Here is a 17003-nt window from a genome sequence, read left to right as displayed (position 1 = left end):
TACAGAAAAGTACTTACTAGATATTATGTTTAATTCTTCCACTAATTCCACACATCAACTAAGAAATTCCATAGAAAGTATGAATCCATGATAGTACAAACAGCTGGGATAGTTCAGTGAGGATATCAATGGGCTACGAGATGGATGGCCAGGGTTCAATTCCTGGTGGGGGTAAGAGACTTTCCTTCACAAAATCCTGATTGGGTCTGGGACCCACCCAACCTCCTATACAATGGGTACCAGAAGCTCTTTCCTTGGGAGTAAAGTGGCTGAGGCATGAAGCTGACCCAACTTTATCTAGTGCCAAACTCAAGAACAATAGATATATACCACACCCTTCAGGGCATGGTGCTTTAATTATTGGCAGGCACAACTTTGCTTTTTACCTTTACCATGATAGTATGCAATATTAATACAGTCTAGCAAATCATTAATGGCTGATTTTAAGCACCACTGACCTGGCATCAGTTAATTTCTAATATAATTGTGTTCTTTTTGAGGAGCCAGGATAGTGCAGTCGGTATAGCAACTGGCTACAGGCTCAAAAACCGAGAGGTCACAGTTCAAGCATTTTCACTTCTCCATGTCATCCAGACTGGCTATAGGGTCCATCCAACCTTTTATACTACTGGTACCAGGGGCTCTTTCCCAGGGGTAGAGTGGCCAAGGCGTGAACCTGACCATTCACCTCCAACTAGTGTCGAGGTCAAGAAAATGTGGATCTATACCGCCAAACCCCCATACACCTTCATGGTATAGTGCTCAATTAGTTAAGCATAGGGACAAATTTACCTTACCTCTAAATGTTTTCTTGACTTTATTTTTAAGTATGTGCTTGTAGATCTGATCATTGCAGGACAGATATTTATATCAGCATATTGGGAAAAATCTTTTATAATGCAGATCACAGGTAGGACATAAGTCACAATGCGGGCCCTCAAGGGGTTTGAATTTGGAAAGCCCTCCTCAAGACTCTCTCTTCCACACCCTCGACTGTTGTATATATATTTTCATATTCATTAACTGTAAAGTGTGCAAAAAAAAGTCAGTTTAATCTAGCAAGAGAATATCTTTAGAATAAATATTTCAGCAATCAAGATTAGGGTACAGATTGTGGTCTTCTATGATGAGCCACATACCAACATTTCACAGAAATCTCCCAGAAGACTGGAATTTTAACAGTCACAACCATAAAGACCTCAGATATCATGATCAGATTTGACCATACAAGTTGTCAATGACAGGGATTCCAAGAACAGTTTCACACAAGGAAGGTTAGACCGTTAATTTATTTAACACTTTAAAGATCGAATTTCTTCTGATATACAAAAATTCAATTCGTTTCTCATAGGAAATCATTATATTTCCACTACAAAGAACTGGTTATTTATGGGGAAAAATTGCCCATTTATTGTGAGAATCATATGAAACATAAATCTGGTGAGCCACGATAGCTCAGTCGGTGGAGCATTCATNACTTCACAAACTTATTACATCTCCACAACACAGACTAATCAGTTAATCCTGTTTAGGGAAACAAACATCTGTTTATTCTGAGACTCATATGAAATGTACAAATACAGTCTGTACACAGAATGCAGTTTTAGTATGTTAAAGCAGGCAGTAAATATAATAACCACTGAGCATTAAGTTAATGGCAATTTGAATAAGTTTGTTGAATGGAGGAAAATGTGACTAACATATATCTTCGTAGTGAGTAACTGAGGAGTGGCAGAAATGCAGATGTCCATGAACATATGATATGGATAAAAAAAAAAACAGGAAAACAATGGAGAACATAGCAAGATGAATACAAACATCACAGAAGAACCTGCTGTCTTTATCTCCATACAACTGCATGAGAGTGGTAAGACGAAAGGACAAGTGTGAAAAGTGGTCAGTGGCCATGNAGCAATTAAAATACTCACACTTGAAGTTTAAATTCATAATAAAATTCAGCAATAAATACTAAGGTTCACAAAATCACCAAATAGAGCCTTAAAATGGACATATATAAATTGACTACATCACCATAAGATGACTTCAGACTGTAGCTTCATATATTAGCACCAATGCATGACCTATACAGCAAACTGTGCTCCAGTGACTTACAAACTATGACCACAGACAAAACAAATATCTCTTCTACCTGGAATCTCAATTTTTGTCATACATCAGACATAAAAATTTATGGTCATTGCAAATAATTTGGTTTGCACTGTAGTTCATTAAAAGCAGACACACTCTTAAGTTCTTTTTATTTATGCTATTGTAACTGTTGTACAATGTGAGATGTCTTTGTATAATAACGTCCGTATCAGACAAATGGATGGATGGAAATTATGCACATGATTTCTTTACAAAATTCTCTTTATACATTTTTAAACCTCCACCCATAATGTCTACTGTGAAACCTCACTGATGTTTTAACAGAACCAGTACAGAATAACATTTGAAAAATTAACACCAAAACACAAAATAAATTTAACTTAGCTGTCAAGAGGCTAAGAATGTTGTGGCTGTGCATGCGCTTAAGCACTGTGCCATGAAGGAGTAGGAGAGGCACATACTTCAAGCTCCACACATTCTAGACCTCAGCACTAAATGATATGAACCATCAGCTTCATGTTCTTGACTGCTTTAACACCCAAAAAATTTTCCCCAGTAGCCATCGGAGAGAGGGGTGAGTGGGTCCCAATGGGATGCCATGGTGGTAAAGAATAAATCTCTGTTCCTCCTAGAAATCAAACTCTAGCCATTAAATCTCTGTCAATTACTTTACAGCACTATATAGATTATTACTACTGTGAAACAAACTTTGTAATATGAAATTTTTCTTAAAATATAGATTGAAACTCCGACATAACGCTTCTTTGGGACGCAGTGGATTTGAACACTAGAATGAGGAAAATCTTAAAATGAAGGAAATTCAACACTCAGATTGTTGACTTGAACACTAAATGAGGGAAATGCTTAAATTGAGAAGCATGGAACAAGTGTTCCACTGCATATTTTTATGACATTAACACTTCAGAAATAGCAAAACTTCTTACTAGAATATGAAGGTGTTTGACAACGTACATTTGCATCTGTAGAATACATCCTCAACCCACTGTTTCCATTTCTGGTATATACAGAGTACAATGTGGGAAAGCTAGTATGATTATGAGAAATGAAGCTGGTAAGTACTCTTGTTCTTCATGTCCACTTTACCTCCAGGAAGCCCCCCTCCCCCCCCCGAATGCACTGCATACATTCACAGTGGGCCCCACAGCACATATGAATGTTAATCTCAGACCTGCCAGGATCTGAACACTGGTCATGAAATCCTTAGCCCAGTCAGTGTATTTATTGAACAGCCCATGCTCCAACTCCGGAAGTGTACAGCCCTGTTCAGAATGGAACATAACAGTGAGGCTCCAATGTTCATAATATAAATACCGTTTCCTACACCACATCACAACACAAACCAAATACCGCTACTCTGTATGACATTTAAAGAACTCATTTCACAACAGAAGGATGCAGAAGTGACTCAACACCATGTACGATCAATGAGGCATTTCCCTTGGAACCACCGATACATCAACTGATTCTCTGGTGAGTATTCTTCTAGACTGATGCTTTTCTTTGCATCTTCTTCAGTCTGGAACAGATTAATAGAACACATAGTTTTGTTTGTTACTATCTAGTGCAGTTCAACATTAAGACAATATGTATAATCAATTAAAAACAAAAAGTCTCCATCCTAGTGACACTTGATTAGTAACAGAGGCTGAGTGGAAACCTAACGAATTAACAACCACCTCCACTGATGATGGCAGCGGCTGTTCCTTGTATGTTATTCAGCAAACCAGGAAAAAAAACAGGAAAACATGTACCCCAGTAGAAAACATGTTTTGGAATCTCAGAAGTTAGCTTAGAATACGTGAGAATATATTAAGGTCATTTACTTGATCTCTTCCAAATACGTGCTATGCTATTTTGATTACCTCACTGGGCTTCACATTTATTACAGATGTTGACCTATTGCTGCAATTACACTAGAAGCATCGCAAGGATGAAAGTACAGATTATTTTTCCATTATTTCATTAAATATTCACATTATAGAAAAAGTCTCAAGTAAAATTTGCAGGTCTTAATGAGATCCATAATCTAACATATATGAATCTGTAATATAAGCAATTATTTTTAGAAAATCAATAAAGTTGATTTCAGCTTCACGCTGAATCAACCGAAACGTAAATTAAACCTGACTGACTACAGTTACTGATGACCCCCCACTTTACCTAATTTTAGTTACACCTCTTCAACAATGAAACAAATGCATCTACTCCATCCACTTTGTGCAAAAAATATTTTAATATCACCATATTTTACAATACAGATTTAGATTAAAGCTCCCTTAACAACACATGTTAAGTGTTCTCACCATATGGGGAGGGAAGATTCTTTTGCATTCCTGTCGGTTAATGTGTTCCATGTAAGCAGCCTTCAATACATCCATGGTCTCTGGTGTAAGACAAGGTTTGCAGAGCTGGCAATCAGGCGACACACAACTGCTGCGACAAAGCTTCCTTGCGCACACAGATGGGAACACCATGAGGTTCTTCTCTGCAACCTGCATAACTTCCTCATCTCTTGACCTGATAAGAAACACAGAAAAATTACCATAAAGGTAAAGGTAAAACTGTCCTGTGTTTATTTATGCATCACATGATCAAGAAGTATGAGAAGTAGAGGTAGAGCTCCACACATTAACCTTGGTACAGGGTAGAGAAGAGTGGTCAGCTACATGGTACTCACTGGACATGAGGCCAGTTGAGCCCCAGAGCTGGTCCAGATAAAAAAAAAAAAAAAACAGAGAACTCTATGCCCCTAACAGGAACTTAATTTCAGTTCCTTGACTCTCTAGCCCAGGGGTTCTCAACCTTTGTGAGACTGCAGCCTGGTAAATTATATTTTATAAGATGAGGACCTGGTATAATTGATGCCAGGGCCTGGTATCAGGTTGTGGCCCAGCAGTTGAGAAAAACTGCTCTAGCCCATAGCCAAAATATGACTCAAATTGAGTCATAACTGTAGTTTCGAACTTAAAAAATTTCACTCACTTCTTCATTTATTCAAATATCCTCCTTCCATCCCATAGAACTCAATTCTTACAAATCTTGCATCATATCCTTGACACAGCAAAGCCACAAATACATGTACCATACCCTGACAAAAACTTTAAGAGTGCAGTGACTTCTCAAATACACATTACTGTATTATTAAATCTGCTTTTCTAAGTTTGTTCAATTTAGCTTTAGAAATATGACAGACTGCTAGTTCGATATTCATTAACAAAATGGTTTGTAATTGGTTTCTCTAAACGCCTGATCCCAAGCCAAGACTAAAGATTCCTTACAACTGTACCAAACTCTAGGTCTTTTAAATGTCTGCACAAGTTTCCAAACCAGAACAGTTATATAACTTTTGAGATTCATGGCAATGACTGTTAAGCCTGTCTTTTTGGGGGTGATAGCATGTTGTTCTGAAAGCGCATATCAGTGTTTCAGGGGAACGTGGTGCTTTCACCTCAAAGGCCAATAGTAGCATGTGCCCATGAAATGTTGGTATCCACCAATAAGACTACCCAGATGACCACTCGACCACAATCACAACAATTTTATATAGCTGTAAGTACCTTGGACGAAGAGAATCTCCATGGATTCTTCGTCCTACTCCAACAAGACTCAACACGTTGAATAGGACTTGTTCGTAGATTATTCTGTTAGGAGGGAAGTGTTGTGAGGACAAGTTAGGAGACATATTTGCCTGCAACATACAATTTCATGTCATGATCTATGTCCACATATCCAACCCAGAATAATAGCCTAAGTATACTATGAAAATATACAATTCAAGTGATAAATCCATTACAAGGGAATAAAAACAACTACCTTACTCTGCAACCAGCCTAGTACCATTTCAGAGAGTTGAAGCCCCCAGTTATATAAGGCAGAAGATGTGATAGTGCGCTGCCTGGTCAGGGTTACTGCACACCTCAGGAAGTGGTGACAGATGAATATGGAGCAATGACAGACTGATGATTAGGAGGAATAAACTGAAGAAACAGAGGGATGAACCTGCTTCAGTTTCCAGAACCATCCACCTTGAATCTCACATGAACTCACCCAGGATTGAAGCCAAGACTCCATAGTGAGAAGCCAGCACCTAACCAGCTGACCTATTGCACAGCCTTACAAGGAAATTAATATAAATATTAACAGTGAGGTTAACTTTCCCATATAATGAAAACACAGTGAAACCTCACTAATTCGGACTTTGTGATATTTCAAACAACTGTTTTATTTTCTTTGCATTATGACCATGATGATCACAATACCACAATCAGCAAGCTGTAGAAAAAGAACGCTACAAAAAGAGGAACACAAAGTAAGTCAATCTTTTAAACATGGTCTCAATAATGCTAAGACTGTAGGTTACCTAAACTGTTCTTAAGACTGACGTCAAAACTTACATTTTTACACTTTATGACAAGCAAATTTATTTTATGATATGCAACCTAAGTTTAAAAATAAAGTTGTATTGCCTAAAAAGACATGTGAATTCCATTTTATAATGTCCCTAAACATATTTTCAGTAGCTCTTCTATAATTCAGATTTTCACTATTTTAGACAAAGTGTCCAAATTAGTGAGGTCTTACTGCACTTTCATTTTAAGTATGTACAGCAAATCAAGAATCAAAGTAGTAATTAGAAGTAGTAGCAATGAAATACATGTAATTAAAATGTTACTCTATAATATACGAGTTTTATATTATACAATTTGTGTTAATTTAATTGGCATGCTGGAATGTAGGACCAGGAAATCAAACTCCAGCCCCACAAAATGTAAAAGTAATGGACCTAATTAAGTATTTAGGTACATACATGAAAAAATATTGTGATTATGAAAATAATCGATAACAACAGATTACAGTAACGCCAGAGCAGAATGTGAACCTGTCTTACCTCCATTATATAAACGTTCAGGTCCTCATCAACAACAAAATCAAAGCGTACCATTTCAAAAAAGTTTCGCTTTGATCTATAATTGGAAGCAGACTTAATCATCAATGGTTCTGTTTTCAAGTAGGCGTGTCTTAAGGCATCATCTATTTGGTCCCACATTTTGTTTGGATCTTTACCTATACAGTAAAATTCACTGGTGAGGTTACAGAGTTATTACATTATTCATTATGTACAACAGTTCTGTGTAATTCATTAACACCGAAATAGTACACTATCAGTTATCCAGCGTGTATGAGGAAAGAAGCGTGCTGGTTACATGAATCCAGTCGTTCCGTATGAGAATCATATTTACAGGTGCTATGTCCAAACTACCATACAGGAGTTTTGGCCTTTAAGACTACACTTTGACAAAAGTCAAAAACTTTTCTTTATGAAAGCACACTAAGCAAGCAGTTTCTTCCTCTGCCACTAGGCGGCGCATAGAGCTACATTTAGAAATATCTTGGACATATACAGATTACTGCTATAGCGCCAAATGCTAGCATCCTGCCAGAAAGGGCTTATTGGAAAATAGGCAAGCCACAGAAGTGATGCAAATGAAAGTTTTAAAAATCCTGAGACTGCCTGCAGACACTATTCAGTGATCTGTCTTCAGCTTAACAATGGTCAAGCACTTGCCTGAATAAACTGCAGAAAACCATGAAAAACTTTGTTTCCTGGCTGAGATTCAAACTAAGCACCTCCTAAATACAAGTCAGGAACATTACCGCCTGAGACAACTTGCTAGACCTATCTGTTATAAACTGTAATATTAAACACTTACCTATATCTCTTAAATGAGCATTGAGTGACTCTTTCATAGAAAACCCCAAGTCTATGTAATATTTCCGCAGAGAGGGCACTTCCCATGTGGGGAGGTAATCATCTCCCACTACATACTTATCAAGCACGTCAGGATTCAATGGGTAATATTTCTCTGGACAGAATCTTAAATAAAAGAAAAAAATATCAGTGCAAAAATACTGCACACTTTCTCACACATGCTTTGATGGATCATAGCTTCTACTATCCTAAAATAGATATTTCAGAAAAATTTATCTCTATTTTATATATAAATGATTTTTAGTACATGATAACAGCTCATAGAGTACTCCGAGGGTGGTCTGTTGTTTTGTGGGAAATATGTTTCAATGCAGTTTCATCTTGGAATATCAACACTACAAATTGGTGAAATTTAATCAAAACTGTTAGAACCATTTTCAGCAAAATTAATATTTCATGACTGAGTTTGATTTGGTTCATCCTGGTCCATCACACTATCAATATTATAAAAGGTTAGTCAACACCGTCCAGTGTGTTGAGGAAAATATTTGGACCAAAGAGGGATGAAGTGACAGGAGGTTGGACAAAACTGCATAATGAGGAGCTTCATAACTTGTACTCTTCTCCAAGTATAATCAGAATGATTAAGTCAAGGAGGATGAGGTAGGCAGGTCATGTAGCACGAATGGGGGAGACGAGGAATGTGTATAGGATATTGGTGGGAAAGCCAGAAGGAAAGAGACCAAAGGGAAGACCAAGGCATAGATGGGTGGACAATATTAAAATGTATCTTAGAGAGATAGGATGGGATGGTATGGACTGGATAGATCTGTCAGGATAGGGATCAGTGGAGGGCTCTTGTGAACACAGTGATGAACCTTCGGGTTCCATAAAATGCTGGGAAATTCTTGAGTAGCTGCAGAAGTGGCGGCATCTCCAGAAGGGCTCAGCTCCATGAGTGAGTGAGTGAGTAAGTAAGTCAACTCCATCCAGTGTGATTGATGAAATGTTCTTTCCTCTCTCCTTTTTAATCTTTCGTCCTTGACATGTTTCAGTTTTAGAGACCATCTTCAGAAGGATATAACAATACAGGCAGAAACTACTATTACAATGTGATTGGTCAATATTGATACATACATACAATATCATCACAAAGCCATGAATATAAAATCTGATCTTTTAACAACTACAGCAACATGCAGGAATACATTAAAATATTTATAAATTATTACAATTAGTTTATTTCATTTACAAGTGTGGTTTAAAAAGACTTTGTTAAAATTTAGAACCAATTTGATTCGTGTCTGCAATTGTTATCACATAAATGACCATATTCATGCATACTTGAGAAAAGCCAATAAGATAAACATTCGGTTACTACAAACATTTTTGTCTTTTAGGATGTGATACCATGAAATCTGACAGGTATTTAGGAACCTTCAAAGGACTCTCCAGCCTCCATCTCCATGGCAGGGTAGTTAAACTTATGAGAAATGTAAATTTTATATAGACTACTAACTAGTCAATACAAATTAAAACAATGGCCAACAAAGAGAAAAAACAAAAGACAACACACTAAAGACACATTCATAACATAATGAAACCCCTGCGTGAAGGCAGAGAACAGGATTTGTATACTAAAATGAGAGAACTCTGAAATGTAGATGTAACAGAAATTTACTCTAATTCAGTGAAACAGAACACTGAATGAGGGAAAACTTTACATTAAAAACACAAGATGGGGGCTTCACTGTAAGATATCAGGTTCCTACACTGGTGACCATGAAGATTACTGTCTTTTGGAATGTGACGCCATGCAGTTTGGTGAATGTTTACCCAAATGATGTCAGATTTACTCAAGTCCTCTATCCCAGCCTATATTCAAACAATTTTTCCCATGCTCAATTTAATTATCTACATTAAAGAAGGAGGCAGCTGCTCCCTCTGAAATGGTGGTAACATTCTACAAGAGTAAAAGGAATAACATGCCAGGAGACAATTATGTCATGATGTGGACTGGCTCCATTTCTTTCACTGGGATATTCGCAATTCAAGTTACCTCAATATCACATCTCCATTGTAAGCGTACACTCTCAGAGGATCTATGGAAGTCTGAATTGTGTACACTCCGATGTCAAATTTGTGTCCATCCACAAGCAAGGGCCTACCAACATATTCCTGAACAAATGTACCTTCTGCTTTCAGGTTCAGGTCCTTCACCTTTGTGATGGTTACACCTCGATGGTCATTACTCTTCTGGACAAATAATGCCTCAGGTTTTACTTTTGCCTGAAACATTAAAGGTACACATTTCAAAAACATGTAATCATACTCTTGGTTCTCTCTTCATAAAATCCTTCTTAATCCTGGGAGGGAGATTTTGCAAATCTGAACATAATTCGCCGCCCAACCTCTGGCGAACACAAGACTCCAACGTCACTGGCCAGAAGACCTAATCTGGGCGACGCATGAAGACCCATCAGTGGATGATAATCACAAGCTACTACGACGCCCGAACATTTACTTATTACTCTCTTGTCACTAGAGTAAATTGTAAATTAGCAATCAAATAAATAAAAAAAAATCCTGCACAGGAAAGAGGTTTTCCTTCCTCCACACTGTCCAGACTGGCTCTGGGGCTCACACAGCCTCCTACTCAATGGGTACCAGGGTCTGCTGTGCCAGGGGTTTGAAGCTGACTGATAACCTCCATCCAGTAAGAATGGGAGAAGCTGAGAAGCTGTATCTTCACTCCATCACATATTTTCATAGCATAGTGCTTAGCTGTGCAAAGGGACAACTTTTACCTTTATCTATATAAATTCAGATTCATCTTCCAATTATAATCTCTCTGGAACACATAATGAACACAATGACTATTCTCATGTTAACATTTAACTTCTAGAGTCACCGCTTCAGAAACAAATCATTACTACTGCAGTTCATACCTTAAAATAATGGTCACTCTTTTGCATATGAAGAATCAATATGATAGATAAAAAAAACGAGTGCAATAATTCAATAATAAAGCTCCAATTCATATTAAAAGTAAACTAAANAAACTTCAAGAATTATGTCCTCTTACTAACAGCTTGGACAGTACTGATAGAAGCTCTAGCCTGTTTTTCTTCCAAAGAACATTATACTCGTGCCTTCTCACTTAAATAAATATACTGCAAATTTGCTGTGACAAATCAACTGCAATATTCTCAATCACTGACTTACATACTCAAAGAGCTTCTCAAGGTCGGCAGGGATCCTGAAAGCAACTGGAATATAAGGAATGCCTGAAGTGGCAAGATCAACCTTCTGTGTGATATATCCTGATCCAGGGAAATGATTCACCTGCAACAGGGTGCATTTCATTACACACAGAACTAGAGGTGCACTGTGGCAACAAAGAAGACATACACTGTCCTGATGTCCTACAACAACTATATAACAATTTTATGTACAGTTTTATGACCACCTGAATCTGTATTCATGAATCAAAGTCATATACAATTAAGACAAGAAATAAGCCAAAGAGATGCTTATTTAGAGGGCAGAAGGTAACTGGACTTTCCCCTGTCCTATTCATAATATAATAAACCTACCCCTGTAACAGGCCATGAAGGCCTATAGGGCTGTGAGATGTCAAGGCTCCCATATTTTCTAGACAATCGGCTCACAGATGGCGGTGAGGTTGCCAGCCTTACGAGCCAGTCACCCTTTACCTCCCAGGAATCTTTCCTGTTACTCATTTATGTTAGGGACTGAGTCATCTCAGGGCCATAATGCAGTTGGAAGGGTTAGGTCAATTGAAAAATTCAATGACCTCATCGGGATTTGAAGCTGTGACCTTCTAACTTGTAGCATAGTGCTTCAACCTACTATGTTACCCACCAATTCATTTTATATATATAGAAATATATACGATGGGCACACACACACACACAGACACACAAGATGGCTCTTATTGGTGGCATGTAAAACTGAACATCTGAAGAAATAATCAGGTTTCATACATGAAATTCTAGATTATCTCTCTCAATATATAATTCTATTAACTTTTGTCTTTATGGCTCCCAAATTTATTAAATGTCTTTCATTAATAAAGGAAGAATAATAAATAACTTTTACAAATAAATCAACTTAGCACTTAAAAACAGCATTACAATTAAAATAATTTAACATTTTTAATGAAGACAATCATGAATCCAATGGAAACCACACATAATATTTCTTAATTTAAAGATCTATGTCACTAAATTTTCAATGTTCATAGTGCCTATTCCATTACTTTAGTGTTAAAATGCCTTCTCTTCAGGGTTTCCTCAATCTAGTGATCAAATATTTTATCCCTCAAAGAAATCTTTTGTATATATTTACTGAAGCTTCAAACAGAGATGGAGAAATCTCAGTATATGCATTAATAGTCTTAATTCTACAGGCAGGCACAATCTATGCAAAAAGTAAAGATACATTAAGATGGATCATACCTTTTGATGAGGTTTGAGATTTTTAAGACTGGAATATAAAACACGGAAAGGATACATATGAGCCCACAGAACATCCCAGTCAGAATCATTCCGTCGTTCAAAGCCCAAACGTTCGAAAACAAGGTAAACATGCTTGAGATATCCAGCATCTACCTGAAACAGTGGAATCACATATTATGGGCCTAATAATTAAAGAAAGTAGTACAGCTGCAAAATGCTATATAAACAATTCACAAATCGGAATTTTAACTTTAACAAGCAACATAAAAAACTGACTATTCATATCACAGACATTTGTGCACAAGTACTCATTTTGTGTAACACCTGGATTTACCTGAGAGACCCTCGGGAGCGAAACTTTCTTTTTGTCCTTTCCTACCTACAATAGCAATTTTTAATGACCTAAGAGAGGGTTGAACCACATTCCTCTACAAAATTTATTTTAATGTGCTTGGTTCATATATACAAAAAAAAAAAGTAGTTATTCTACCAAACAGGTCAAAACTAATAACAAACCTACGAGCTAAAAACACCAGGAGCAGAGGCAGCATAGTCAGTATAGCAAAGGGCTACAGACTGGATGACCCAGCAGTTGGAGTTCAAGTCCCAGTAGGGTCAAGGATTTTCTCTTCTCCACAATGCCCATACAAGCTTTCATGGGGACCCACCCAGCCTCCTATTCAATGCATACCAGAGGTAAAGCAGCTGCGGTGTGAAGCTGACCAATCTCCTCCAGCTAGGGCCAAGGTCAAGAAAATGTGGGTCTACACATCCACTCCTCCATATGCCTTCATGGCGTAGTGCTTGATCAGTTAAGCAGAGGGACAACTTTACCTTTGTGAGCTACAATCACCAGACCAAATTATGGTCCCATTCCTCTCTTGGACTACTATCTTAACCTGACAGGAACATTTCCAAGCCCTCTCCTCACCTAGAGAGCAAGGTTAGTGGGATTGTAAGCTCCACACAGACAAGCCTAATGGTATGGGATATGAGCAAAAATATTTCTTGGTCTTTAGAGGTTCGGGGTTCGGTGTGAGGCAAATGTCACCTTGGAAAATAATACATCTTAAAAAACCAAGTGATGGAAGCCTGCTGGATAATTCAGGAAACCAACTAAGGAAAGGTTATAAGGTCAATAAGTTGCATCTTGTTACTTGAAATGTGCTGCTTAATCAGGACAGAACCACAGAAGATGTGAAGAATAATCTATGAAAGTAAGAACAAAACAGATGGTGAGAGAAGGCAAATGATGAAAAATGGATATCAGTCATAAAGGAAATGAAGGCAATCAGATTATCACAGAGACAAAACGTAATGAATAAGTAAGAATTTCCAGTTTTAAATCCGAAATAATATACACTAACATTTCTCCCATAAACAGCAAAACCTGGCTTCTTTACTGAATCCTTCTCAACAACTTGTTCTGGATGTGGCAAAACATATCCCCTGTCTGATTCTGCATGACGTAGTTCATATACACTAAGTGAGGTTAGGGCCACACAAATCAACATGACACACAGCATAAATATTCCTCTATTGCTGATTCTTCCCAAACCATATAAATAGTGAGTGTTCAAACATGTGTCACGGCTTGACGAGTGGACCTTCTGGAAAGACATAATAAAACATGAAATTATACATGTATCATGTTACATCTTAAATAATGATTCATCACTCTGCTACTATAACTGGACAAAAGTTATAAATTTAGACAGATCAAGCAGATGCTGAAAAGGGTCCCTGTTGTTAAGCATACATTCCTTGTTCATACACAAAGTGTTCATATTCATGTGCTAAGGTTGCTCTTTGGAAATACAGAAAACTTGACACTTGAAACTTTAAAGACCAGACACCTGTGCAAGGTGTCTGAGGAGACTTTTGAGAGGTTATGAGAGGTGTTCAAGCACAGTGCCAGTTCCATCCAATTTCACTTCAATGGTCACTCAACATTTTGATTTGATTCTTTAATGACCTTATCTGTCTAAATGTATTCTTGCCTGTATAAACAGTTTTCTTTTCTGAGTTGTAACTGTAATATCCTGAAGTTTATGTCAGAATCTCATCCTTACGTTACATATGAGTACCACACATGGGTGGGGGCAAACGGTAGCATAGTTGGCTGGGGTACTATGCTAAAAGCCGGAAGGTCACAGGTTCCAGTCCCAATGAGGTGGATTATTTTCAATTGACCTATCGCTTCCAGCCACCCTATGGACCTAGGGTCAACTCAGTGTCTAACAGAAATGAGGACCAGCAAACTTTCTTGGGGGTAAAGGGCAGCCAGCATGCTGAGCTGACACCCTTATCATCATCTGTGAACTGATTATCTAGAGAAACTGTGGGAGCCTCGATGTCTCACAATCCTATGGGCCTTCACGGCCTGTTAGAGATAGCTTTACCGCTCTTTTTTACCATATATGGACATTCACTTCAATGTGTAAACCTCATGTGGCATTTCAAGACAAAATAACACGACTGAATGTTTAATGCAATAGCAGGAGCTTAGGATTATGGCTGACAAACACAGACAACATAAGAGCTCACTCCATGGTGTTTGTTCAAAGATTTACTTGAGCAATACTGAACAAAAATTGTAATCTATGTAGGAGTTTGGCATGTCAGATATAGTGTGAATTAATGTGAAAAGCATATATTCCTCCTGCCTCCTGGAAACTCTTTCCCCAAGAGGGAAGCATGCAGAATGTGAAACTAACCACTCAGCTCAACCTAGTGCCATGCTTAAGAATGCATGAAGCTTTATCCACTCTCCATAGGTTTACCTGGGGTTGTGCCTAAGTAGGGGTGCATCCTCTAGGTCAATCTTCTCTCTTAGGCATTTGTGGTCCCTAACATATCTCCCATAACCTTAGTCATACTACTGTAGTTGTGGGTCTCATCCCATTTTATCTCAACAGGCTTGGCAGGGAAGCCACGTAACCTTAAATCAGTGCAACAAACAAACCTCGGCAAAGAATGGATTACATGTAGCTATTACATACCGCCTCCTCTGGTGACTGTTCAATTTGACCCATAGAATTGTACTTCGACTTCGGCGCTGACCTGAAAGCCCAGCGCTGCATTTTGAAATGTAAAATGCCTAATTGCAAGTTTTCCTTGGTTATCATAACTAGTTAGAGCCAAGTCAGAATTTTAAACCCATTTCCACGTCACAAGAATTCCTATACCACAAATTAAAAAAGACCCTCACTCTCCAAGCACCCCACCTATTTGACCGTACTTGACCTTCATTTGAAAATAAGTGGGAGGAATGAGCACGAGGGCGATATTACTAGCCACTGTGGTCAATTGCGGTAACTGTTATCCCCCCCCCTCACAGAACACGGATCCTGTGCTGTAATAAATAAATAAATATATAATTGATTCAGACGCACTTTTATAGAAGAGGATACGTTTCCATGACTTACTTAGACAGATGCAGTCCTCCAAGTTGTCGTTCAAAGGTAGATCAATGATCAATATGTAGCGATATGTAGATATCAAAGTGATATGAATCATCGTTGGTCAAACCCTTTCGTACTGCTTGTACTCCTTGATATACGGAACTGTAACACCAATGGAAATCACACCCTACAATTAACTTCCGTTCCGTAGGATGCGATAGCAGCCGTAGCAGCGGTAGCAGCCATTTCCGGTGGTAAGGGTAGTCAGGTTGATTTTTGTTCCTTGTGAGGTGTATTATTTTGCGTTTTGAGGAGTGTGGTAGTGGTTATAAGAAGAGATTTGCGATGGGTTTCCAGAATATTTGGTATTCACATCCACGAAAATATGGCCAGGGATCCAGATCATGGTGAGTAATGAGTGTTTACTCATGTTATGAGTCAACGTGTGTTGTATATTGAATCTGAACATAACGAAAAAATATTTCTTCGCGCATGATTTTTACTCGGGTGGAAATTTTCCGACCAGAGACCCGGAAATCACACAGAAGATAATTCGTTGCCCTCGTGTGAGGTTTTGTTCAAAGCACATAAACTTAAAAATAAAATTATTAAAACAGTTATTTCGTAACACGTGGACCTCATACATTGTGACAACCATTTATGGTATAATTGTTGTATATTGTAACATGATAATGTATTAAATTTTCTATATGAAATAGTTCTAATAAACTCCGAGTTCTTATACCACAGCTTTATCAAGGTATTACTGAACGGTTTAAAATACAATATCTTTTTCGAAGAGCTGGGATAGCGCAGTCGGTATAGCGAGAAGCTACTGGCTGGACGACCGAGGGGTCAAGAATTTTCAGTTCTCCATGTCCAGACCGGTTCTAGGGTCCATCCAACCTCCTGTTCAGTTGGTACCGGGGCTTAAAGGTGACCACTCACCTCCAGCTAGCACTGAGGTCAAGAAATTGTGGATCTCTACACCCACTTCCCCATACACCTTCATGGCATAGTGGTTAATCAGTTAAGCACAGGGACAAATTTACTTTTTTTTTTTGTGAAACCTGTTTTCAAACTAATATTTTCATATGTGGAGGTTCATAATGTATTCAAATCTTTTTCAGTCGATCGTGTGCCAATGGTCATGGTTTAATTAGGAAATATGGCCTGAATCTCTGCCGACAGTGCTTCAGAGAATATGCTAATGATATTGGTTTTAAGAAGGTAATTTTCTGTTTAAATTTATTGAAATTGGTTAATCAGTATTTGAAT

The 17003-nt window shown here is 37.9% G+C and overlaps 1 protein-coding gene across 2 annotated transcripts; it reads right to left on the bottom strand.

Moving 5' to 3' along the window:
- Window positions 1–1921: 1921 nt before the first annotated feature.
- Window positions 1922–15573, bottom strand: LOC111870140 (probable tubulin polyglutamylase ttll-15). 2 transcript variants are annotated; one of them, XM_023862178.2, is made up of 10 exons: window positions 15105–15573; window positions 13689–13931; window positions 12322–12474; window positions 11066–11185; window positions 9900–10129; window positions 7842–8005; window positions 7019–7194; window positions 5688–5818; window positions 4434–4647; window positions 1922–3646 (listed from the first exon to the last, which is right to left on the bottom strand). In XM_023862178.2, exons 2-10 carry the CDS (start codon window positions 13845–13847, stop codon window positions 3536–3538), a joined length of 1458 nt encoding a protein of 485 aa, XP_023717946.1. In that variant the 5' UTR covers window positions 13848–13931; window positions 15105–15573; the 3' UTR covers window positions 1922–3535. The 2 variants fall into 2 exon arrangements, with proteins under 2 accessions (XP_023717946.1, XP_023717945.1); XM_023862177.2 differs by having other exon boundaries at window positions 15324–15573.
- Window positions 15574–17003: the final 1430 nt, after the last annotated feature.

Source organism: Cryptotermes secundus, unplaced genomic scaffold (assembly GCF_002891405.2).
Source record: "Cryptotermes secundus unplaced genomic scaffold, Csec_1.0 scaffold594, whole genome shotgun sequence".
Classification (NCBI taxonomy): Eukaryota; Metazoa; Arthropoda; class Insecta; order Blattodea; family Kalotermitidae; genus Cryptotermes; species Cryptotermes secundus.
Note: the sequence above shows the minus strand (reverse complement) of the source record. Positions and strands in the feature narration are given on the sequence as shown.